Genomic DNA, 23,070 nt, shown 5'->3' on the forward strand with positions numbered 1-23,070 from the left:
ATTCTGAATAAGCTTGTAAGAAAACAATGAGACTTATTTTTGGGACTCTATCGGGCCTGAATCTCAGAAGCCAGATTGCTGGGCTTCAGTTCACATGTCATTACGTACAACCCAGCTCAAATTTGATGCGGTTTGTTTTTATGGTTCGTTACCAGTCACACCCACGGGTGTCTGCAGTTTTGTCGTTCATTGTCGTTCATACTCTGATTTTACCACTATGGCTGGTCCACAGCCACAGCCACTGGTATGCGTTTTTTTCAAGGTATGCTTTCACGCACTGTCTTTGGGCTTTATATTGACATGATTCTAGCTTCCACCCAGTCCAGTATCGCTCCCGAGAATACACGAGATAGCGTGGACTGTTTTTCTTCCGCAGCTGAATCGTCTAAATGATGCATTTCAAGCAGTTCAGATCACACATCCCTCTCCAGGAGCTCAGAAGATTTGGTCGGAGGCTCGACAATCCGCTGCCAAAAAGATGAGTCGTCTACAAGAGCTTGCCTTTCTGAACTACGACACCGCGGGTAATTTTCTCTTATTCGTGAAAGCTTCACGACTCGGGAGAAACAATCCCGAGGCATACCACACATTCCTTACTCGCGCTCATCAAGCCGCTAAAAAGTCGGGCTCTGTGCAAGAAGTACTGCTCAAATTTCGGGAAGATATAAGGATTGTTGTCGGTCAGATCGCAACTTTAATGAGTGGTAGTGAGTTCATCGATTTTGTGTCGCCCCGAACCTAACTTGGCGCATTTCAGACGGCAAAGATGTATCATCTTTCACCTCTGAAAGCAGCCAAAGCCTGCTGGAACTCGCCACGGCGGTTGAAGAATGTAACGCTATATTAGAAGAACATCGCGAGGAATTCAAAGAGGTGCAGCGACAGAAACTCGATGAAAATGACAATCCTCCATCTGAGGCGGAGTTCCAGATGGTGGAGGAAAAATGGCAGGCGTTTAGAAATAGTGCAGCTACCGGTGAATATAGATGGCAAGCTCTTCAACGCGAGATGCGAGGATCCGAGGACAACGATGAGCCACCTATGACATCTAATAACCCGACCAATTCAGCGATGCCCACGAATTCGTCGAAGCGTCCCAAAGTCCCATTCTGGCGAAAGTTCTTCCGGCGTGTCTCGTCATGCTTTTCAGTGGAAAAATTTGCCAGATAGGACTTTCTTTGCATGACTTATATTACATTCTATATTTGATTTCATGTCATGTTCGAGCGTTAGGAACTTAAACTGGTTGGTGGAAAGCGCTGAGGGACAGTGTGTAGGGAGTTTAAACCATTGGGCTCCATAGTTTATATCAAGCTCGAAATTCTAGCTGATAATGCCATGACGGATGATCGTTTTTACCCTTTTCATCATGAAGGCACAGAGGCACAGGTCCAACAGCACAGCCCAAAACTCAGATTGTGCTACGAGCCACTCTGAGGGGACAATCTAATGTAATTTTCGTGGGACATCATGAACATCGAGTGCCAGTGTGAGCCTTAGATTTATAACAGCCTGTGTTCTAAGAACTGTCGCAGATAATCTTCAAATACGGTACCAGCAGTTCTGAAATATCCAACAACTCGAGGGATCTACCATGATGCGTTTGATTCAGCTCTGGATGAAATCATCATGTTTTTTGTTTAACCTGGACATGAGTCAGGTAAACCCCAATGCAAAGCAAAATTCTGATAACTGATGTGCTACTTTTTTTTACCAGTGTCTTAACGAATGGCTTCCACTGATAATTATTTAGAGTAAGCACTGACACAGTTTAACTATCGGGAATTGAAGAACAATTCTCAAAATGTAAGAGTTGGAAACATCCAGCCATTCTCGTCGTTTTCCCGACAGCGGCTCAGATCTAATTCAAATGAGCATATCTTGTTGCTTAGTTTCTTGCTTTCATCTTCTTTTGTTTTCATTGTTTCCCCTCTGCTTCTGAGCCCATCATATGTCATCAGTTATGAAACATGTTGTAATGCTCAGCTCGATTAGAATACTTCATGGGTCCCGGTCCCCAGGTCCGATTTGGTCGAGGAAGTCACGCTTCAATGCAAACCAGTTGGCTTTGGTGGTTCAATTAATGCAGTCACTCTCACCGTTCAGCGTAGATGTTATGCTGAGATCATGATCAAGTGGTGTCGGACCCGGCCCTTGCTGCATTTGCCTTTCTGGCTCGTTAGGGACCTCCTCAACCGACGCCGCGGCCACAACCACCGAATTATTATACTATTCCCACGACATTAATCCATGACAGGTCTCTTTCGGTTCCACAAATCAAACTAAACCAGTTGGGAGGTGGAGACAATAAAGATTTTACTAACCTTGTGTATCCTTACCTCTGAGACTCATTGAATTCAGGAACAAAGCAGGAAGACTTTGTTTCAACAAGCAATTCAATCCGTCGTCGTGACAGTATTTGTATTACTGGGAGGAACACTCAGCCGGCGATTCGTTTTGCGTGTCCACATAGGTAACAGACACTGGCTAAAACATAATAAAGAACATTGTGGAAGTACGTGCAGCAGATGCAAATAGCATTGTCGCAATCCCGTTCACGATCAGTCCACGATCACGATCATTATCGATCGGTATCAATCGGTGATCGCTGACTTTCAAATCTTGATTTGTGGACCCACAAATAAATACATTGACACATTGTGACATCAACGGGTAACTTTGTAACCATCCATATGATGATGCCGCCGCCACAAAGGTCGCTCGGTGCACTTTGTATTCGGATTGCTTCTTTTTTGGGAACAAAAACAATTTCAATGGTACTTTGTTGAAGTAACCCTGAATTGAAACACAGCGGTGCTTCCATCAAATTTGACCCTGAAATACATTGTGTCTTTTCTTTGTGCTTACGATTCATTGGCACAAGATATCTCGTTCCGAGTCAATATCATAACTTGGTTACGATCATTTTGAGCGGTATGCGAGATGCTTCTCGATTATACTCGTACGTATCTCCATTGACCAGAAAGTATCCGGCCTTGTGTGAATAAGGGATACAGAGGTAAAGCTGCTGACTGATCGAAGGCCCTTTACTCGGGGATACGAGGTCGGCACCACTGACGTTAATTGAAGATCGGTCTCCTTAGCCCCAGATCTCACAACGGAGAGCCGGGTGCCCGACGGGCCGACTGAAATTCAGGATCTATACTGTTATGTAGGCAGCGGCTCTAAAGGAATACATTCGAGTTGCACTTGCGTACTATAACAAAGCGAGATTAGACAAAACAACACACTGTATTATGACAGAGGAATAGTTGATTTGAATCTTCTCAAGTTCCACGAATTTCGACCACCATTACGGTATACATCAAGCATTCCCCCGAGTGACGCTAAGAGATACGAACAATGAACCGACTCAAAACAAGGGCCTGAAGGTCGTCGTAATTCGGATATACAAGGAGACGTAAACTTTGTGCTTCAGCTCGGAGTAACATTCCGAATGACTCTTGGGAACGAATGATAGGATCAAGATAGAGTCATCTTGGAAGAACAATAACCAATGCACTGCCATTCTCACCATCTGCTCGCCTCGCGCAAGTCCCACGTCTGTGCTAGATTCCCTTGGAAACCGCTCATGAATTCCATGGAATTGGAAAACACAAAAGGGCTGCCGCATGCGGGCCACTTGCCAGTCTCAACAAAACGCGTTAATGATCGACTATTTTTGAAAGCTTGTGAAGGGAATTCATGTTAAATCTGGTCGTCATATGGATCACAAGGGATGTTGACGTATGCCAAAAGTTCAAGGCGACAGCATCTGGCAACCCGGGCTTGAACTGAGGGTATAACACTCCGTTGAGCTTTGGCATCAAGAATAGTCCGAGCACCGGGAGATTCATTATCGAAGCAAGTAAAGCACCGGGAGTTGAGACGGGCGATGCTTTCTGCCATGGTCTTTGGCTTAACTAGCTTAACTCGTGACGAGAGGGAAACATCATCAATATCATCCCACGGTCATTTAGGTTAACAAATTCCGATTGCGTTGGTCTTTACCATTCTCTGCAGCCCAATGGCTTGAACGCTTTGCAAAAGGATCAGACTTCGACGTCAACTAGTGCTTTGGATCCTACTTTATTCTCCCAGACCACAATCATAAGTTATTCTTGCAAAAGGATTTTCCGCACTGCTGGTACGATAGGCCATGTACAGAAATTGGGCTGATGATCCATAATGAGAGTCTTCGGCCCAATTTTTGCGTGTCTAAAAGCCTGCAGCGTTGTTTGGAAGGTAATAATATGGTCCTGCCCGCATATGAAAGACAATACTAACGTCCGGATCTAGACCTAGCGGATATCTGGATCCGGTGGCAAGAAAATCCTGTTCAAAAGCACGAGCATATTTTATTACTTTCAATCGCGCAGTCCAGTGCAAATTATGAATATAGAGAAATAACTTCAATCCGGCTGAGCATACATGTCATATCTCATCTCAATCAAAGCACGAAGAGATACGCCGGAAGAACTTTCGCCAGAACAAGATTTTATGGCTCTTCGAGGAGTAGCTGGACATTATTGGACTCGTGGGGATATGAGACGTTGTAGTTGGTCCCTGATCGTCCTCGGATCCTCGGATCTCGCGCCAAAGAGCTTGCTATCTAAACGCAGGAGGTTCTGAAAGTTCTTTAAACGACTGCCATTTCTCTCGCACCATCTGGAATTCCTCCTCAGATAGTCGGTTGTCCTTTTCATCTAAGCTCTGTCGCTGCACCGCCTTTACCTCTCCACGATGTTCTTCCAATATTCCATTACATTCTTCAATCCCGGTGGCGAGCTCCAACAAGCTTTGGCTGCTCTCTGTGACGAACGATGATATTTCTTTGTTGTCTACTGCGTACCTGATTAGATGCCTAGCGAGACGATGAAATCAATAAACTCACCACTACTTAGTATAGTCGTGATGCGGCCGACAACAACTCTTACGTCTTCCCGAAATTTGAGCAGTACATCCTGTGCGTAACCTGCCTCGTTGAAGGCTCTCCAGGAATTGTCCCGGAAATAATCGTATGCTTCAGAACCGTCTCGCCCGGTATGTAGAGCATCTAGGAATTTAAGGAAACCAAATGCAGTGCTGTAGTTCACAAAAGCGACATTTTCTAGCTTGTCCATCTTTTCCGCTGAGATTCGTCGCATCTCTAACCAGATTTTCTTAGCTTCCGGCGAAGCATGCGTGACCTGAGTGGCTTCAAAAGCGTCATTTAGTCGTTTCAGCTGCGGAAGAAAAACATTCCATGCTATTTTGTGTATCCGCAGGATCGACCGATGACCGGGTGGGAGCTGGAGGTCATGTCAACGTAGGGCACGTAAATGATGCATGAAAGCGTACCTTGAGAAAGACATACACTAGAGGTCGTGAAGAGGCCATGAAGCAAAGAGTAGTGGCAGCAAGAAAAGTTTCAATGACAACTGAAGGTATGGTTGTGACGTGGGTGCGATTTGACAAGGCGCCATATCAGGTGTGGCGCTACCTCCATTGCATCGAAACAAAAGCCCAAGTCACGAGCAATCGTCCGCCTTGAAGGAGCGGCACAACAACAGCAAGTAGCAGAAAACCCCAAGATTCGGCCGAAGCATCCTCCCGCGCCTCAAGTGAATCGCCACTTAAGCTCTGATGCCGTCCTGGGTAATGATTATGCTATAAGCACTTTGATATAAGGACTACGTCGTTGGTATGAGAAGGGGCATGATTGACGAAGGCAAAGGACTGACAGGTGGCTCAAGATGCCGCTTCATGAATCATGTCATCAATCAGGCGCATCATCTTCAGGCACGTGCCAGAGCATGTCAACTGAGAAACTCCTTTTCTTAGCTCTTTAATTTCAACAAATTTCAGTCGCCATCATCTCGAAGTTAGCATGCCACAAAACTCAAACGACTCTGAAAAGACTGGTTCTGGTATACTATGATCATCCGGAATCCTTAGCACTCCTCGACCTTCTCGTCGCCCACTGCGACCACTCTGCCGTATTCACGGTGGCCCAGCCATTTCCTTTCAAAGAATCTTTGACATTTTCCCAACTGTGGAGGGAGTCTTTTCAAAACCACACAATGCATCCCCATCCCGTCTCTTTGATTTCATATGATGCGCCCTGTTCCATCTCCTGAAACTCAGCCTGGACTCAGCAATTGCTGATAGTCCATGCAAGCGGTAATCATTAGGTATTTGTCGCACTCAGTGTCGGGATCTTAGCAAAGGCAATTCTTCGGAAAGGCAATAATATAAATGCACAGTTATGATAGGGGGTCCATTGATAGTTACAAGTTAAAATCGTCACCAAGAGAAGAATATTGAGAGCATAATATGCCACAAAAAGGAGGAAAATTAAATCTAAAAATGGTAACGGGGATAGGAATGATCCGGCATTTCTGGGTGGTCTGATGGTACATAACCATAATCCGTAAAGTGAGCCGCAAAACCAAAAGTAGTGTAAAGCAACACTTACCATCAACACTTGTGGCGGCTGATCCTGAAAAATGTCTTTATTCGGCGGGTGAAGGATACGGATTTATGTTCGCTTTTCTCTTTTGCCAGCAGTCTCTCCAATCGTTGCGAACCCGCGACAACGTCCTCTCCCAGTACTTGATGAAACCTGATCATTGAATCATTGGAGGTGTCCAGTTTAACAGGAGCCTTCTTGACGCTTCCTTCCTTCTGATCAATTGACTCCATGATCTGACCTGTAACTGATGCAAGTGCCAGAGCGTATATGATATTTATTGCCTTTTCCACTTTTTCCACAATCTTTCGAACGTCACTGGGTTTCGCCAAGGCTCTACAGGTCTTGTTATTCCGGGGAAGAGTGCTGAAAAACCTGTCCTCGGCCATTCGGTTCTTTTCGGCTTTTTTGCTATTGGGGCTGCTGGACTCAGCGTCGAGCATAGTGTATAGTGTACGAATTAGGTGTAAAGTGTTCAAGAGAAAGTCGCGAGTTATCTCCAGGATAAATTTCTTTTGCGTGGTTGGACTGATTTCTCTCTGATCAAAATGATCCTTCATCGACTCCAGGTATTTGAAGGTGAAGATGCCAAGGTCGGATACCGTTTCTACAAACTTAGCTTTCTGACTATCTTCGATAATATCCTTTGCTGCGTATATCCGCTCGATGTCTTTCATGATTTTCGGCACGACATCGCAAAAGGAATTGACCTCCCGTATAACCGTTATCTGCATGGCATGGTTCGATAAATGGTTATGATGTGCAGCTCGTGTGAAAAATAATGTAACTCGCTCACCCCATTCCCGTAACGTTCATTGTTTTTGATCAGGTATTCCTTAATCTGTAAGAAATTGTGTCAGTGGGTCAGTATGACTACTCATGAAGATTTATTGAACTGACTGGGCTAATGAGTCGCGATAAATATTCGTCCGCAAACCGTATTCGCTGCGACGTTGTAATTGCATCAGCCCTTGAAGGGTCATCCCCTGGTTTCTCCTTGTAAATTACTGTGCAGGAATATACCCATCGTGCATATGCTAGATCGCTAGCGGTTTGGTACTCCTCTAACTTTGACTTTGTTTTGAAAATTACTTGTGCGTCTTCCCGCAACGCCCCATCCGATATTCCAAGATCTACATTCGAAAGTCTTCAGTTAGAGCAGTGAACTGAGGAAATATAGGGTTCCACAAACCTATCAAATTTTTATCAAGTTTTTGGGATACTTCATAAGCCGTGAGGCCCACCGCCACTTTCGCGACACTTTCAGCTGGTGCCAGTAAGGGATTGATAGCTGATATCTGGGGTACGATGTTGTCTTTCACAACGTTCAGTCGCCCTCGCCAATGCTCGATATTCTCTGATCGGCCATGCACATTACGCATGCCTAGAATTAATTGATCCCAGCATATTTCAACGTAATCACCATGCTATAACATGATACGTCTTCAGCGGCAGGCGGTTTGGATGAAAGATATTTAATACCTGGTGAAAATCTTTACGAAGTCTTCTAATGATTGTGGTTCCGACCGTCTTCAAGGACGCTTCTTCTTCGATGAAAATTTCGTTCAATAAGGGTTTGTTGTCCTTGACAGCTTGCCGGGATTGAATTTTCTCCAGATTTGATTGATGGGACTCGGCGACTCGCATAAGATCGATTAGCGCTTGGAATGTACGATCAGGTATTCTGTCTGTTCGTATTCTTATATTTTCCAATTGAGGTGAGTGTGCGCTGCGAACCAGTGAATCTTGGGAGAGTAACACTGGTGGAAACACTCACGGATCGATGTCTTGTTCTGCAACGGGGAGCTTTGAATTGATAATTGCAGACAAGTATGTTACTAGGTCATCCGCTTGCCTGGATAAACTGTTGGAGTTCAAGACTGAGTTCAATAAGCATTCAAATAGGTGGGCACACGCACAGTTTCTCATTGTCATGTGGTGAATGTGGTGTGCCGATAGCAGATGTAGATTTATCGGCGGACGAGTCGGTAAGATCTGTTGAGGGCATGAGGAAACAGGGAGAGAAAGGCTGGTTGAGTTGTCAAACAATTTTCGAGATTTAATATACTCCGCGAATGCTAGGATTCTGAGCAAGCTTATCAGAAAACAATAGATCTTATTTTAAGACTCCATCGGGCCTGAATCTCAAGAAGAAGGTGGTTAAGGCTCTGGTACTTTCGCATGCCATTACGTACTATCATCTCATAATACTTGATGGGCTGGTTCGTTTTTGCAGCGGTTCGGTACCTGTTACCGGTCACACCCACGAGGGTCAGCTCTTTGTCGTTGTAACTCTGATTTTACCACCATGACTGAACTACGGCCTCTTGTGTGTGTTTTTCTCAAGGTATGGTTTCATGCATCATGTACGTGCCCTACGTTGACTAGACTTCTAGCTCCCGCCCAGTCATCGGTCGGTCCTGCGGATACACGAAATAGCATGGAATGTTTTTCTTCCGCAGCTGAAACGACTCAATGACGCTTTTGAAGCCACTCAGGTCACGCATGCTTCGCCGGAAGCTAAGAAAATCTGGTTAGAGATGCGACGAATCTCAGCGGAAAAGATGGACAAGCTAGAAAGTATCGCTTTTATGAATCACAGCACTGCATTTGGTTTCCTTGAATTCCTGGATGCTCTACATACCGGGCGAGACGGTTCTGAAGCATACAATAATTTCCGGGGCGATTCCTATAGAATCTTCAACGAGGCAGGTCAGGCACAAGATGTACTGCTCAAATTTCGGGAAGACATAAGAGTTGCTGTCGGCCGCATCACGACTATACTAAGTAAAGGTGAGTTTATCGATTTCTTTGTCTTGCTAGGCATCTAATCAGGTGCGCATTAGACAACGATGATATATCATCGTTCGTCACAGAGAGCAGCCAAAGCTTGCTGGAGCTCGCGACTGGGGTTGAAGAATGTAATGCATTATTGGAAGAACATCGTGAAGAGGTAAAGGAGGTACAGCGACAGAGCTTCGATGAAAAAGATAACCGACCATCTGAGGAGGAATTCCAGATGGTGCGGGAGAAATGGCAGGCGTTTATGGAAATTTCAGAACCTCCTGTGTATGCATGGGAAGCTCTTAGGCGTGAAATGGGAGGATGCGATGACAAGGGAAATCCGAATCTGGCACCTTATAACCCCACGAATTCAACAACGCCCACCGATTCCGATTCCTCGAAGAGCCACAAAATCTCGTTCTGGCGAAAATTCTTCCGGCGCATCTTGTCCTGCCTATCAATGAAAAAATTTGTTAGATAGAATGACTTTTTTGCATGTCTTAAACTACATTTCATAATTGATTTTCTTACATATTGAAATTAATGCTGGTCGGTAGAAAGTCCAGTGGAAAGTGGATACCCAGGTAGGTACCCAGTTCGCATCAATGGACTCTGCGCCCTTTTTCAACCTCGAAACTCGCACTGATAATGTCATGATAGCTTCCAGGTTTCCTTGTCATTTTGCTTTCCATGAAGGGACAAGTCCAATAGCCTATGACTCAGGCTCTCCTAGGATCTCCGGGAGGGGTAGCGAAACTAACAGGATTTTGGTTCGGTGGGACTTGGGAAGTTGAGTCAACACGTGCGAGCATACATCCCTGATCGGAACTTCAAGCCCAACATGAGGTCATGATATCAAATAGTTTCAAGCGGGTAGGATAGAGCATCAATGCAAACTGCCTATAGGTGAATGTACACCATCGTATTCATCTTAAGTTTTCGGCGGCTCTGAAAGTTCTGTTCTTTTAGACCAGGATGAAGTCAGGCTTGTATCCCGGGAAAAGAAGCTCTTGAAGTTAACAACATCCTACCTAGTACGCGAAGGGTTGTCAAAGGCGGCGATATTGTTCTTTGTTTAAGTTGTACATCAAGTAAGTAATTTAAAGAACGACCTTGATTATCATTGTTTCCCGAACAGTACCTCGTGTCCGCCGATTCACTGGGTGAGCAAATCCTGTTGCCTAGTCTCTTCCTTTGATCTTCTTTTGTTTTCATTGTTTTACCTCTGCTTCTGGCTCCACAATGTGCCATCAGCTATTAGACATGTTGTGATGTTCAGGTCGATCAGAATACTATGAATACTAACATGGTCCCGGGCCCCCAATTTGGTCGAGGAAGCCCACAGACGCCGAGCTTGATAGCAAACCGGTTGGCTCGTGTGACCTGAATAATGAACTCACTTTGATCGCTAAGCACATATGGATGGGAATGAACATCAAACTTAGATATCGCCGTTCAGGCCTCCGCGAGACAGTTGTTACACTCACACATCGCCTTAGGCTAGTCATACATCGCTGTTGTCGTCTAGTTTAATAACGCACTTTCTGCCTTTTCAGGCTCCTTGGAAGGACTGCTCAACCACCTTCCGCCAAATCTTTTGTGTTACTCCCGCGGTTTTGGTCGATCTCGGGGCGCTTTCCGTTCACAAGTCAAACCAAACCCGTGCAGCGGTGAATATGGTACTGCACTTGACGTAGTTGCGTAGCCATGACTCCAAAAATCATTGTATTCAAGTGCAAAATAAGGTTTTGCCTCGACAAGCAGTCGGCTGGCTGAGTGACGCCCGCCGTGTCCTTTATTATCACAAGGGAACCTCCGAGTGAATCCGAGGAGGCAACAATTCTGTGTCCTTGTATCAGCATCGTTGATTGACGCTGGCTCACATACAATAATGACCATCGATGGCGGATTAAAAGACGTGTAGTACTTTTTTAGCATCAATTCAGTGCATGTCACTTTTCACAATGTTGTTCAACGATCGGGATCAACTTACTCATGATCGTAAATGCGGACTTTAAATACTTGAATCCTTGCTTTGTGGACCCACAAACATACACTGACAGGTGGGACGGGTAACTTTGTAACCATGATGTCGCCGCCACACGGATCGCTCGGCATTACGCGTACCATGTGCTCGGATTGCTTCTCTTTTGGAACAAAAACGTTACCAAGGGCATTTTGTACAAAGTAGCCCTGAATTGCAACTCAGCGGTGCTTCCATCACGTTTGGCCCTGAAAACATTGTGCTTTCCCCTTCCTTGTGCTTACAATACATTGCTGCCCGATTCACATCGGTAGCGGTATTTTTATCATCTGAAGGCCATTCCAGGAGCTTCTCAACAATTAGTTGTTGGGCGGAGCTGGTTTACTAGAGAGCCGATTGCCGGACTGCACCCCAGGATGAACATTGTTCTGTAAGCCGTGAGTCATCTATGATTTAGCTACGATTTCACACTATAGCAAACCGAGAACAGGTCGAGAAAAACAACACATAGTCTCAAATACAAGGCGTTACAAAATGAGGAATGTTTATGTACAAGCTTATCATTTTACTTTGAAGTCCATTACAGCATGAACCGGTGATACTTCCGAGTCACATTTCGGGCGACCAGCAGGTTCAAAACAAAAGCCAGAAGGTTGTTTTAAAATGGTAAGTGTTATTATTCAATTCCGAGTAACAATCCGATTAACGCTTAGAAACGAATGATAGAACCATCGGTGGAAGAACGGTAAACACTTACCCTTCGTAACATCAACCTGCTTCGCCGTCCCACATTCCCTTGGAAACCGTGCGTGCAGTTCTGAAGTAGGGAAACACAAAGATGTATCTTGTTGTTGCGTAGCTGGAATGTTGAATCAGACCGTCCGGAATTTATAACGAAACCGTTTAGTGTTGGACGTTGTCATGCCTGAAGCTGAAGTGTTGTGTGGGGAGTTTGACGTCGAATCTGTTCTTTGATGCAGGAAGGGTCTCAACTGACGCTGACGCATACTGACCCATCTTTCAAGGCTGTCATCTTTTCCAATATATCCAACGCATATGTTCAAGGCACCAACGAGAATATGTTTGGCATCCACGTCCTGATCAGTCGCCGATGACATAGATTCCCTTGAGCCTCTTCACCAAGCGCCAGGGGAGTCCTTACAGGCAAGTTGCGGGGAGAAAAACCGGGTGTGGGGGAATTCTGTGGTCAGGGGAGTCAGGGGATCGAAAGAGACAGGAGTAATTGTGCTACAGGCTGAACGGAACATGCGCGCCGATGACTTTGTGAGACGTTCGAGGGCGTGAACATGAGGCTCCTCTTTGAAGTGTTGAGTCGCACCCTGTGGAGGTGGTACAATGCTGCCCTGATTATAATTAGTAAACCAATAGTAGGCGCCAGATTGCCATCACGCGTAACCGGCACCTGCCAGACCGAAATCACTTTGACCGTCGGGCTTAGGTTCGCACCCCTTTCTAGATTATCACAGGATGGACCGCGCTTATTGTTACTCGGTCTGGACGCATAACTTCGGTCATGGTTTTAGATCTGTAAGAGAACGCTGCCCTAATTCCACATAAAGAAAGACTCTATCACGGAAACGGTCTTGAAATTCCATTGCTAACCTGGAAAACTGGTGTTTGTTGCGGGAGAGGCAGTGTGATGATAATGGTGTATAAGATGTCGGAAAGAGCTTGAGAGCACAAATAGCCTCTTCTTATGTCAGATTCTAGATCTAAACTATCTCCAAGAAAAGACAGTGGCATTACGAGTACTAGCAGTTGCTCCGAAGAAATGATTGGACTACCTTACCCAAAATCTTTGGAAGTGATCGACTTGACCGTAGCGGAATATTATCCAACTCAGACGACTTGAATAACTCTTGGGAAAGGAACGACGGAGAATTTTCTCCTCCTGGTGAGTGATCATCAACCATCGCTAAGCAGAGGCAGGGTACGGAAAGAAGTTAGATGATTCATATGAGCGTACACATTTAACTGTGCCGGATATAAATTTTTCTCCAACGGTGATGGATGTAAAAGCTCCGTGGCTCTCTCCAGAAGGTAGTTCTTATCGTTTGAAATACAGTCTGATGGTACACGTCGCCTAGCGTGGTCCTTGGAGCGTAATACCAACATCCAGGCCTAGCAGATATCTGGATGAACAAAACCTAAAGTGATTAGATTCAAAGTAATAGTAGAATCGTATTTAACAGCAACATCCTATTTAGCGAATTGTTTCAATGGAAGGCACGACAAAATACGCCGGAAGAACTTCCGCCAAAATGGAATCCTGCGGTTCTTTGATAGATTTGATAGATTTGTGCGCCTAGTTGGATTCCTGGGATTATCCGAGGTTTTAGCTGCTTTATCACTGTCATTGGGCCCTGCCATTTCGTGCTCAAGAAGTAGCCATTTATACGCCTGAGGACCCGAACCTGCTCGAAGCGCCAGCCATTTTTCCTGCACCATCCGGAACTCCTGCTCAGATGGAGGGTTGTCATTTTCGTCTAGACTCTGCTGCTGCACCTCCTCGAGTTCCTCGCGATGTCCTTCTAATATTGCGTTACATTCTTCAATCGTGGTGGTAAGCTCCAACATGCTTTGGCTGCTCTCAGACTGGAATGATGAAATGTCTCTGCCGTCTGATGCTCGCCGAATTAGGTGCCGAGCTACGTGAAATAGATGAACTCACCATCACTCATTATAGTCGTGATTTTGCCGGCAGCAATTCTTAAGTCTTCCCGAAAATTGAGCAGTGCTTCTTGTGCGATGCCCGTTCCTTCTACAGCTCGACGAGCGCGGGCAAGGAAAGTGTGGTATGCGTCTGGATTGCCTCTTTCGGTTTGTAGAGCTTTCAAAAAATCGAGGAAACCATTCGCAGTGTTGTACTAGTCCACATAGGCAACGTCTTGTAGATTTCTCATCTTTTTGGCAGCGGACCGTCGAGCCTCTGACCAGATCTTCTTAGCTTCTGGAGAAGGGTGCGTGGCTTGAGCTGCCTCAAAAGCCTCATTAAGGCGAATCAGCTGCAGAAGAAGTACGTTCCACGATATCTCGTGTACCCGACAGATTGATTGATGACGGGGCGGGAGCTAGAGGTTGGGTCAACATCGGGCGAAAAGGCGATGTATGAAACCACACCTTCTAGAGGTTGTGAAGATGTCATGAAGTGAGGAGTGAGTGGCAGCAAGAAAGGTTTCAGTGACAATTGAGGGTATAATTGTGGCGTGGTTGCAGTTGATCAAGGTGCATATCTGATATAGCACTACCTCCATTGTACCGAGACAGAGCCACGAGTGGTCGTGCGTCTTGAGAGAGCGACACAACAGCTACCAATACGTAGCAGAAAAGACCAAAATTTCGGCCGAACCATGATCGCGTCCTCTCACACATTAAAGGAATCGCCACTCAGGTCCTGAATGCCACGTTCGGGAGAGAATTATGTTGTGAGCACTTAGTCTTTCATAAAATCCACGTCGTTGGTAGGAGCTGGTAGGAGAAGAGGCATTGATCATAACAAAGGCAGATCGGCCGACATCAGCACGTGGAGAGCATGTAAAGACCCCTGTGCTTTGATTTCAATTATCAACCTCCATCTTTCTCGTTCGCATGCCATCATGCCACGAAACTCAAACCAGTTCGACATGATACGTATTCCGACTAGTGATATGTCGGGCATTTGGAATGGCTGATGTCCTACCGATGAATGTACAAGACGGGTCACTTCGAAATGGACTTTGACAATAGCCTGGGCTTGTCACTGGCAGTTTGAACTTTGCGCTAGGTTTGCGCCGAGGGTCCCATTGTTCCGCGACATTATGGTTGCTTTTGTCATTTGCATAGGTCCGATGGAACTAGGACCACATTTGATCTGGCGCCTTGTCGAGCTGCACCGTCACGCCACAACCATACCCTCAATTGTCATCGCAACCTTTCACTCATTCCTAACTTCATGACTTCTTCACAACCTCTGGTCTGCGTTTTTCTCAAGGTATGCTCTTTCTCATAGTTCTGGTGCCCTCTGCTGACACGAATCCCAGCTCCCCCCGGGTCATCGACCCGGCTCACGGATATATGAGATAGCATGGAATGTATTCCTTCCGCAGCTAAATCGTATAGGTGAGGCATTTAAATCAGTCCAGGCCATGCATCCTTCCGCGGAAGCTAGCAATGTTTGGTCAAAGACTCGAGAAAATGCGTCAAAAAAGATGAGCAAGCTGCAAGACATTAACTTTGCGCGCTGGAACACTGCATTTGACTTCCTTGACTTCCTGGACGCCCTACGTAGTGGGAGAGACAATTCTGAGTCTTATCGGTCATTGTGCAACAGCGCAAATCAAGCTGTAAGGAGGGCTAGCATTGCCCAGGAAGCTATGCTCGATTTTCGGGAAGATATAAGATTCGCTATCGGCCGAATCACGACTTTACTAAGTGATGGTGAGCTTCTTGGTTGCACAACCCTTGTCCTCTTACTTGACGTGCTCTAGGTGGCAGAGATATATCATTGTTCATCACTGAGAGCAGTCAAAGCCTATTAGAGCTTGCTACAGGGGTTGAAGAATGCAACGCAATTTTAGAAGAACATTGTCTGGAGTTCAAAGAGATGCTGCAACAGAGTTCCGATGAAACAAGCAACCGACCATCTGAGGAAGAGTTCCGGATGGTGCAGGAAAAATGGCAGGCGTTTAAAGAGATTTCTGGCCCCAATGCGTATAGATGGCAAGCTCTTAAGCTCGAGATGCAAGAACCCAAGGGCCGTGGAAAACCCGCTAGCAGATCTAATAACTCGACAAGATCAACAATGCTCGCAGGTTCCTCGAAGAGCCGTAGGATTCCATTCTGGCGAAAGCTCTTCTACCGTACTATCTCATACATTCCATTGGAGAAACTTTGTTAGAAAAGGCTCTTTTGCAAGATGTATACTTTGATAATTTGATCAGCGTGGTTTTGATTATTAGTGACTACAACAGATCGGTGGAATTTTATACAAGGAATGATGCATGGGTACGGACATCATATTATTGGGCTCCCCACACTGTCAAGCTTGAAATTCTAGCCGAAATGCCGTGACGGAAGTCTATTTGTTGTCTTTTTGTTGTTCTTTCGTTTGCCTTCTAGTCCTGCCCTTGAAGCGTAACATCAACGTCCAGACCTACCAGATATCTGGATAAATAATAGCTAAGCCGATTCTATTCAAGGTCTAGTCAAAAATGTAATGAAACTAATCTGACAAGTTGCCTCCAATGACGGTCATGACCAGATACGCTGGAAAAACTTTTGCCAGAACGGGACTGTATGATTTTTGGAGTAATAAATGGGCTTCGTTGGACCCGTGGATGACATCGCTGGTTCGTCGCTATCCTCAGGTCCTCGCATCTGTTCCTGAAGAACGGTCCATCTATATGCATTGGCACTTGAAATTTTCAAAAATGCCAGCCATTTTCCCTGCACCATGCGGATCTCCTCTTCAGATGGAGGGTTGACATTGTTATCGAGACTCTGTCGCTGCACTTCTTTGATTTCCTGGTGATGTTCTGCTAATATTGCGTTACATTCTTCAACAGCAATGGCAAGCTCCAGCATGGTTTTGTCGCTCTCAGTCTTGAACGATGATATGCTTTTGCTGTCTGATGTGCGCTAAGTCAGGTGCGTGGCGACACACAAACGATGAACTCACTACCACTGATCAAAGTCGCGATTTGGTCGACAACAATCCTTATATCTTCCCGAAATTTAAGCAGTACTTCTTGCGCAATCCTCGTCTTTCTTGCGGTATGATAAGCGCTTGATTGGAATCTGTGGTATGCCTCGGAATTGTTTCTCCCGAGCTGTGTATCTTTAACGAATACGAGGAAATCACCCGCGGTGTAGTAATTCAAATAGGCAACGTCCACTAGACAGCTCATCTTCTTCGCAGCGGATCGCCGAGTCTCCGACCAGATCTTCTTAGCTTCTGGAGAAGGATACGTTGCCTGAGCTGCTTCAAAAGTATCATTGAGACGCATCACCAGCGGAAGAATTACAATCCACGCTATCTCGTGTATCCACGGGAGTGATTGACGAATGGGCGGTAGCTACGAGTCGATCGAGTCAATGTAGGGCACGGAAGCAACTCATGAAAGCATACCTTGAAAAAGACGCACACTAGAGGTTGTGAAGAAGTCATGAAGAGAAATTGAGTGGAAGAAAGAAAGGTTGCAATGATAATTGAGGATATGGTTGTGGCGTGGGTGTGGTTTGACAAAGTGCCATATCAGGTGTGGCACTACCTCCATTGCACCGTAGCCGTACACTTTGAGAGTGACAAAAGAATAGCAAGTACATAGCAGGAACCCCCAAGGTTCAGTAAAACGATAATCGCATCCTACCACGCATCAGTGGGTAGATGCAGGGTAGATGCCGCTTGCAAGCTTGAACGTCAATCAGGCACATCATTATGATGCCCCAGCACGTGCCAGACTCAGTGCGCACATAACACCCCTAAGTTCTGAGATCTGAGCGCTTGAGCCCTTTGATTCCAACCCCCATCATCCTGTTCGCATGCCTCAACGAGTCCGATATGATAGGTATTCCGGCTCGCGAAATGTCCTCCAATTAGAGTGACTACTTTCCTACCGATGAATATACAAAACCGATCGCCTTCCTGCGCTTCGGTCTAGTGAGGTCCCTCTCTACTCTCGACGGCCGTTCAGAACACTTCAAAACGAAATTTCATCATAACTTTTGAAATCTCGAGTCACTTGCAGTTTACGCCAAGGGTCCTATTGGGGTCTCCCCACATCATGGTTGCTATTGTCTTTTGTATGGGTCCAATGGAACTGTGACCAGGTCCACATTTGATCAGGCGCCTTGTTGAGCTGCACCCACGCCACAACCGTACCCTCGTGGATGTCACGGGCACCTTTCTTTCTTCCACTCCCTCGCCAATTCATGAATTCTTCACAACCTATAGTGTGCGTTTTTTTCAAGGTGTGTGCTTTTACACGTTTCGTCAACTGGCCCTACGTTAATCTGACTTCCAGCTCCCCCCGAGTCATCACCCCATCTTGCGGATATATGAGATAGCGTGGAATATATTCCTTCCGCAGCTGAATCGTATACACGAGGCTTTTGAAGTAGCTCTGGCCTCGCATCCTTCCACAGAAGCTAAGAAAATATGGTCAGAGGCTCGAGAAAACGCCTCAAAAAACATGAGCAAGCTGCAAGAAATTAGCTTTGCGTGCCACGAGACTGCATTTAGTTTCCTCCGATTCCTGGATGCTCTACATAACGGGAGAGACAACTCTGATTCCTATCACTCATTCCGGGACAGCGCCAGTAAGGTTGTATGGAGGTCTGGTATCGCACAGGAAGGAATGCTCGAATTTCGGGAAGACATGAGAATTGTTATTGGCCGAATCAAGACTATACTGAGTAATGGTGAGTTTTCTGGTTTCGCATCCCTCGTCAGCTAATTCGATGTACGCCAGACGACCGAGACATATCATCATTCGTGACCGAGAGCGGCCAAAGCCTGTTAGAGCTCGCAACCGGGGTTGAAGAATGTAATGCTGCTTTAGAAGAATATCGCGAGGAGTTCAAAGAGGTGCAACAACAGAGTTCCAATGTAAACAACAGCTCTCCATCCGAGGAAGAGTTCCGGATGGTGCAGCAAAAATGGCAGGTATTCAAAGAAATTTCTGGCCCCAATGCGTATAGATGGCAGACTCTTAAGCGTGAGATGCGAGCACCGCGAGCACCCAAGGGTCGTGACAAACTCTCGAGAAGATCTTATAGTTCGACAAGTCCAACAAAGCCGGCGGGTTCCATGAAGAGCCGCAGGATTCCATTCTGGAAAAACCTCTTCTACCGTAGTATCTCGTGCGGTCCATTGGAGAAATATTGTTAGATGAGGCTATTTTGCAAGATATAAATTATGTTTATAGTGAAATCAAAATAATGTCGATTATTGGTGATTACAACAGGTTGGTGGAATGTGCAAGGATGCATGGCTCGAAAATGTAGCTGACATTGCCGTGACGGAAGGTTATTATTTTGTATTTTCGAGTCCAAATCGTAATAAAACTGATTCAACAAGTTGCCTCCAATGACAGTCAAGACCAGATACGCAGGAAAAACTTTCGCCAGAATGACTGTATCATTTTTGGAGGAAGAAATGGGCATTGCAAAACTCGTTGATGTCTTTGATAATTCGTCGCTATCCTCAGGTCCTTGCATTTGTTCCGGGCTGTTCCTGAAGAGCGGTCCATCTATATGCATCGGCACTTGAAATGTTCCAAAATGCTAGCCATTTTCCCTGCACCATGCGGATCTCCTCTTCAGATGGAGGGTTGACATTGTCATCGAGACCCCGCCGCTGCACTTCTTTGATTTCCTGGTGATGTTCTGCTAATATTGCGTTACATTCTTCAACAGCAATGGCGAGCTCCAACATGGTTTTGTCGCTCTCAGTCTTGAACGATGATATGTCTTTGCTGTCTGATGTGCGCTAAGTTAGGTGCGGGGCGACGTAAGATTGATAAACTCACTACCACGGCTCAAAGTCGTGATTTGGTCGACAGCAATCCTTATATCTTCCCGAAATTTGAGCAGTACTTCTTGCGCAATCCTCGTCTTTCTTACGGTATGATAAGCGCCTGATTGGAATGTGCCGTATGCCTCGTAATTGTTTCTCCCGAGTTGTGAATATTCCATGAATGCGAGAAATCTACCCGCGGTGTCGTAGTTCATAAAGGCAACGTCTCGTAGACAGCTCATCTTCTTCGCAGCAGAGCGCCGAGTCTCCGACCAGATTTTCTTAGCTTCTGGAGAAGGATACGTCGCCTGAGCTGTTTCAAAAGCATCATTTAGACGATTCAGCTGCGGAAGAAACACATTCCACGCTATTTCGTGTATCCGCAAGACTGATTGACGACTAGGTGGGAGCTACGAACCAAGTCAACGTAGTGCACGAAGGCGATGTGGAAAATTATACCTTGAAAAAAACGCACACCAGAGGTTTTGAAGAAGTCATGGAGATACGAGTGAGAGGAGGAAAACAAAATTTCAATGACAATTGAGGGAATGGTTGTGGCGTGGGTGCGGTTTGACGGAGCACCGAATCAAGTTCATTGTACCCAGACAAAAGCCATCCATTCTCGCAAGTCCTGAATCAGTAGACTAAGCGAGTCGGATTAGCAGAGAAGAGCGCCAAAAATTCAGCCGAAAAGAAGCGCGTCCGACCAGTGACCACGCATCGAATGAATCCCCAGTCAAGTCCTGAAAGTCGTCCTGCCGGGAGTTCTGCTGCGAACATCTAGTCCGTGTTGGCTGGAGAAAAATGATGCCATGGCAGCCGATGAATTTTTCGATTCTAGCTTGTCCACATACTGAGCATCCGGAGTAGCCCGGGTAGCCCCATCGGATGTCTTCAGACTTCGGCGCCTCAGCCTCGGTGTCATAAGTCACGAGGTCACACCCTTTTTTCAACTCTCGACTCAAAAAAAATCACAAGACACGGATACCAGAGGACAAATAAACAACATAAAGGAGGAAAAATGAAAACAAATGTAGCACTGCAGCTCCGAATTTCAATAATACCTTCAGATGCTCGATCAAAAATATCTGCCAGTGACAAAAACACCCCAGCAGAGTCTCGGCAGGGTATTTTGTGTCTCAGAGCGATGAAATTGGCACTCAATACATGAAAGGTTATGCTAAGGGTCCATATAGTAACCATGCTGAATTCCGAGCGTCCTGGTTCGCCCTCTCGACTCAAAAAAAGTTACAAAGAACAAAAAACCAGAGCATGAATAAGCCAGAAAAAGATAGTCGTCCATAGGATTATGGAGTTTGTTTCAAAAACCTGAAGGAACATGAGAATCTGTACAGTGAGCCATAGACCTGAATTAGCGCATAAAGATTCACATTACCGTCTAGAATATGTTAGGCTCTGAGTACTCTTCGATCCCCTCTTCGATTCGCAGCTTTTCCAATCGTTCCAAACCTGCATCAACGTTTTCTTTTAATACTTGCTGAACTCTCCTGCATGAATCACGGGAGAGGTCAAAACTGATACGCGGAGAAAGCTTCTCGAGTATTTCTCTGTCTATACGAGTCAAGTTTGGGTCGATGCCCTCAGAAGTGATTGAGAGCATCAGATTAAATATTTTGCCGATATCTCTCTCTAATCTCAGCAGAATCATTTTGACCTCACTGGGATTCACCAAGGCCCCGCTATTCGATGGTGAGGTCATGCCCATAAGACCGGCCATTCGGTTCTTTTCCTCTTTTCCGCTTTTCCTGCTGCTGGTGCGTTTATCGAGTATTGCGGATATCACACGAAGGAGGGTTATAGCCGTCAAATAAAAATCGTGATTTTTCGCCAGGAAAATTGGAATTTCATCTGCAGGGATTCGATCAAAAGTATCCCTCATCGACTTGAGGTACTTGAAGGTGGCCAAGCCAAGGTCATACGTTGCTTCGGAAAATGAGGTTTGATGACCACGTTTGATATTCTGCTTTGCTGCAAATATCCGCTCGATGTCCTCGATAATGTTTGGGATTGTGACGCAAAAGTAATTGACCTCCTTCATAAGCATCATCTGCATGGTGAGGGGAAAAAGTGGTTATGTTCTACATCTCATTCGAAGAACAATTTCGTTCACCTCATGTCCATACCGTTTTGAAGATTTCATCGTATATTTTGCGATCTATAGCAATGGCGTATATGAATACCCCTGTTATCACGAAATTTTATGGTACTCACCGGCGAAGTGAATTGTAATATCTTTTCTTCCGTAGATTGGATTTGCGGCGCCGTTACGGTTGCAGGAGCTTTTGAAAGTTCTTCTATGCTGTAAATGGTCTCACATGCACATTGCCACCATTTTGTTGCGCATACATAAGCATGAAGGTACTCTTTCAATCTTGACATCATTTTGGTAGCCATCTGGAGGTCCTGCCACACTTCGTCAGATATTCCAAGTGCTGCGCTCGAAGTTTCAATTAATAATGGATGGCTGTGTTGACGTGTTTACACACCTCTCAACCTTTCCTCGAGAGTGAGTCCTTGCTCTTCAATGACCTCTTGGATTTTTGTAAACATCAATTCACTACATGTTTGCTCAACGAGACGAACATGCTGTTGGGTTACGTCTTAAGCATAGAGGACACTTGAATGAAAAGGACTCTATACCTGAAAGATAGCATTATGAAGCCCATCAATGATCGCGATCCCCTCGTTCTTCAACAACTCGCCGTGGTCTTTGAATACTCTGTACGATATAGGCTCATTATTCAAAGCCTTACTTCGTAATTCCACCAGCTCTGAATGATGGGATTTAACGAGGTGCAGAAGATCGGTGAACGCCTGATATGTATCATAATGTATTCCACTTGTTTGTAATCTGATATTTTCAAGTTGCGGTGAGTTCGCGCTGCCGACCAGTAAATATTGAGAGGGGGAACACTGCTGGAAACACCCACGGGTCGATATCTAGTTCTGTAATAGGGAGTTTCACCGCGATGCTAATAGACAAATTTGCTACTATGATCTCGGCCAATTTGGATATACTGTATTACACATTCAAAAATCGGTCTTTGTTAAGGTGTATACAAGGACGTACTTCTCAGGTTCTTCATCAAATTTTGAAGAATTTGCGGTTCCGGTGGATGAGTTATTAGAATTTGAAGACATGAGGGGAATATGAGGTAAGTCGTTTGTTGAGTGATGACTCGTTCGACCAGTCTCGAGACATTATATACTCCGCGACTGCCAGCAATTTGAATAAGTTGGCAAAAAAACAATAAAACTTACTTTAGGGTACCATCGGGCCTGGATCTCAAAAAGAAGAAGGAAGCTCAGGTTCAG

The 23,070-nt window shown here is 45.5% G+C and overlaps 11 protein-coding genes across 11 annotated transcripts; 4 read left to right on the forward strand and 7 right to left on the reverse strand.

Moving 5' to 3' along the window:
• The first annotated feature begins 151 nt into the window (after positions 1 to 151).
• On the forward strand, positions 152 to 1,356 carry AGABI2DRAFT_193963 (hypothetical protein). Its single transcript, XM_006462827.1, has 3 exons — positions 152 to 262; positions 311 to 707; positions 758 to 1,356. The coding sequence occupies exons 1-3, from the start codon at positions 218 to 220 to the stop codon at positions 1,168 to 1,170; spliced, it is 855 nt and encodes a 284-aa protein (XP_006462890.1). The 5' UTR covers positions 152 to 217; the 3' UTR covers positions 1,171 to 1,356.
• A 2,978-nt stretch (positions 1,357 to 4,334) lies between these two features.
• Positions 4,335 to 5,663, reverse strand: AGABI2DRAFT_193964 (hypothetical protein). The gene is made up of 4 exons (XM_006462828.1): positions 5,483 to 5,663; positions 5,341 to 5,420; positions 4,895 to 5,291; positions 4,335 to 4,841 (listed from the first exon to the last, which is right to left on the reverse strand). Exons 2-4 carry the CDS (start codon positions 5,377 to 5,379, stop codon positions 4,609 to 4,611), a joined length of 669 nt encoding a protein of 222 aa, XP_006462891.1. The 5' UTR covers positions 5,380 to 5,420; positions 5,483 to 5,663; the 3' UTR covers positions 4,335 to 4,608.
• Positions 5,664 to 6,194: 531 nt separating this feature from the next.
• Positions 6,195 to 7,824, reverse strand: AGABI2DRAFT_193965 (hypothetical protein). Its single transcript, XM_006462829.1, has 5 exons — positions 7,644 to 7,824; positions 7,352 to 7,584; positions 7,248 to 7,292; positions 6,458 to 7,179; positions 6,195 to 6,389 (listed from the first exon to the last, which is right to left on the reverse strand). Exon 4 carries the CDS (start codon positions 7,126 to 7,128, stop codon positions 6,460 to 6,462), a length of 669 nt encoding a protein of 222 aa, XP_006462892.1. The 5' UTR covers positions 7,129 to 7,179; positions 7,248 to 7,292; positions 7,352 to 7,584; positions 7,644 to 7,824; the 3' UTR covers positions 6,195 to 6,389; positions 6,458 to 6,459.
• Positions 7,804 to 8,478, reverse strand: AGABI2DRAFT_193966 (hypothetical protein; the record flags this gene model as incomplete). Its single annotated transcript, XM_006462830.1, has 4 exons — positions 8,371 to 8,478; positions 8,229 to 8,315; positions 7,934 to 8,180; positions 7,804 to 7,878 (listed from the first exon to the last, which is right to left on the reverse strand). Coding segments are annotated over exons 1-4 (498 nt in total), but the record flags the coding sequence as incomplete, so codon positions are not given.
• A 265-nt stretch (positions 8,479 to 8,743) lies between these two features.
• Positions 8,744 to 9,778, forward strand: AGABI2DRAFT_193967 (hypothetical protein). The gene is made up of 3 exons (XM_006462831.1): positions 8,744 to 8,798; positions 8,848 to 9,244; positions 9,298 to 9,778. The coding sequence occupies exons 1-3, from the start codon at positions 8,760 to 8,762 to the stop codon at positions 9,714 to 9,716; spliced, it is 855 nt and encodes a 284-aa protein (XP_006462894.1). The 5' UTR covers positions 8,744 to 8,759; the 3' UTR covers positions 9,717 to 9,778.
• Positions 9,779 to 14,064: 4,286 nt separating this feature from the next.
• Positions 14,065 to 14,395, reverse strand: AGABI2DRAFT_137526 (hypothetical protein). The gene is made up of 2 exons (XM_006462832.1): positions 14,316 to 14,395; positions 14,065 to 14,256 (listed from the first exon to the last, which is right to left on the reverse strand). The coding sequence occupies exons 1-2, from the start codon at positions 14,383 to 14,385 to the stop codon at positions 14,108 to 14,110; spliced, it is 219 nt and encodes a 72-aa protein (XP_006462895.1). The 5' UTR covers positions 14,386 to 14,395; the 3' UTR covers positions 14,065 to 14,107.
• Positions 14,396 to 15,364: 969 nt separating this feature from the next.
• On the forward strand, positions 15,365 to 16,390 carry AGABI2DRAFT_179485 (hypothetical protein; the record flags this gene model as incomplete). The annotated part of the gene is made up of 3 exons (XM_006462833.1): positions 15,365 to 15,656; positions 15,707 to 16,030; positions 16,338 to 16,390. 3 exons carry the CDS (start codon positions 15,365 to 15,367, stop codon positions 16,388 to 16,390), a joined length of 669 nt encoding a protein of 222 aa, XP_006462896.1.
• Positions 16,391 to 16,469: 79 nt separating this feature from the next.
• Positions 16,470 to 17,385, reverse strand: AGABI2DRAFT_179486 (hypothetical protein; the record flags this gene model as incomplete). The annotated part of the gene is made up of 3 exons (XM_006462834.1): positions 16,470 to 16,846; positions 16,897 to 17,293; positions 17,347 to 17,385. The coding sequence occupies 3 exons, from the start codon at positions 17,383 to 17,385 to the stop codon at positions 16,470 to 16,472; spliced, it is 813 nt and encodes a 270-aa protein (XP_006462897.1).
• A 1,024-nt stretch (positions 17,386 to 18,409) lies between these two features.
• Positions 18,410 to 19,107, forward strand: AGABI2DRAFT_144347 (hypothetical protein; the record flags this gene model as incomplete). Its single annotated transcript, XM_006462835.1, has 2 exons — positions 18,410 to 18,638; positions 18,689 to 19,107. 2 exons carry the CDS (start codon positions 18,410 to 18,412, stop codon positions 19,105 to 19,107), a joined length of 648 nt encoding a protein of 215 aa, XP_006462898.1.
• Positions 19,108 to 19,422: 315 nt separating this feature from the next.
• On the reverse strand, positions 19,423 to 20,232 carry AGABI2DRAFT_119731 (hypothetical protein; the record flags this gene model as incomplete). The annotated part of the gene is made up of 3 exons (XM_006462836.1): positions 19,423 to 19,697; positions 19,748 to 20,144; positions 20,194 to 20,232. The coding sequence occupies 3 exons, from the start codon at positions 20,230 to 20,232 to the stop codon at positions 19,423 to 19,425; spliced, it is 711 nt and encodes a 236-aa protein (XP_006462899.1).
• A 717-nt stretch (positions 20,233 to 20,949) lies between these two features.
• Positions 20,950 to 21,401, reverse strand: AGABI2DRAFT_137527 (hypothetical protein). Its single transcript, XM_006462837.1, has 2 exons — positions 21,131 to 21,401; positions 20,950 to 21,063 (listed from the first exon to the last, which is right to left on the reverse strand). Exon 1 carries the CDS (start codon positions 21,353 to 21,355, stop codon positions 21,134 to 21,136), a length of 222 nt encoding a protein of 73 aa, XP_006462900.1. The 5' UTR covers positions 21,356 to 21,401; the 3' UTR covers positions 20,950 to 21,063; positions 21,131 to 21,133.
• Positions 21,402 to 23,070: the final 1,669 nt, after the last annotated feature.

This window comes from Agaricus bisporus (assembly GCF_000300575.1).
Source record: "Agaricus bisporus var. bisporus H97 unplaced genomic scaffold AGABI2scaffold_7, whole genome shotgun sequence".
NCBI classification, from domain to species: Eukaryota; Fungi; Basidiomycota; class Agaricomycetes; order Agaricales; family Agaricaceae; genus Agaricus; species Agaricus bisporus.

Excerpts from the sequence above, each read along its gene's own strand:
- AGABI2DRAFT_193965 (XM_006462829.1), bottom strand. The coding sequence starts at position 7,128 with ATGAAAGACATCGAGCGGATATACGCAGCAAAGGATATTATCGAAGAT.
- AGABI2DRAFT_137527 (XM_006462837.1), bottom strand. The coding sequence starts at position 21,355 with ATGCTCTCAATCACTTCTGAGGGCATCGACCCAAACTTGACTCGTATA.
- AGABI2DRAFT_137526 (XM_006462832.1), bottom strand. The coding sequence starts at position 14,385 with ATGACATCTTCACAACCTCTAGAAGGTGTGGTTTCATACATCGCCTTT. Across the intron at positions 14,257-14,315 it reads GCCCGATGTTGACCCAACCT|TTCTTCTGCAGCTGATTCGC; the intron begins CTAGCTCCCGCC and ends CGTGGAACGTAC.
- AGABI2DRAFT_193964 (XM_006462828.1), bottom strand. The coding sequence starts at position 5,379 with ATGGCCTCTTCACGACCTCTAGTGTATGTCTTTCTCAAG. Across the intron at positions 5,292-5,340 it reads TAGTGTATGTCTTTCTCAAG|CTCCCACCCGGTCATCGGTC; the intron begins GTACGCTTTCAT and ends CATGACCTCCAG. Across the intron at positions 4,842-4,894 it reads CACGACTATACTAAGTAGTG|ACAACAAAGAAATATCATCG; the intron begins GTGAGTTTATTG and ends GGTACGCAGTAG.
- AGABI2DRAFT_193963 (XM_006462827.1), top strand. The coding sequence starts at position 218 with ATGGCTGGTCCACAGCCACAGCCACTGGTATGCGTTTTTTTCAAG. Across the intron at positions 263-310 it reads TGGTATGCGTTTTTTTCAAG|CTTCCACCCAGTCCAGTATC; the intron begins GTATGCTTTCAC and ends ACATGATTCTAG. Across the intron at positions 708-757 it reads CGCAACTTTAATGAGTGGTA|ACGGCAAAGATGTATCATCT; the intron begins GTGAGTTCATCG and ends GGCGCATTTCAG.
- AGABI2DRAFT_193967 (XM_006462831.1), top strand. The coding sequence starts at position 8,760 with ATGACTGAACTACGGCCTCTTGTGTGTGTTTTTCTCAAG. Across the intron at positions 8,799-8,847 it reads TTGTGTGTGTTTTTCTCAAG|CTCCCGCCCAGTCATCGGTC; the intron begins GTATGGTTTCAT and ends CTAGACTTCTAG. Across the intron at positions 9,245-9,297 it reads CACGACTATACTAAGTAAAG|ACAACGATGATATATCATCG; the intron begins GTGAGTTTATCG and ends GGTGCGCATTAG.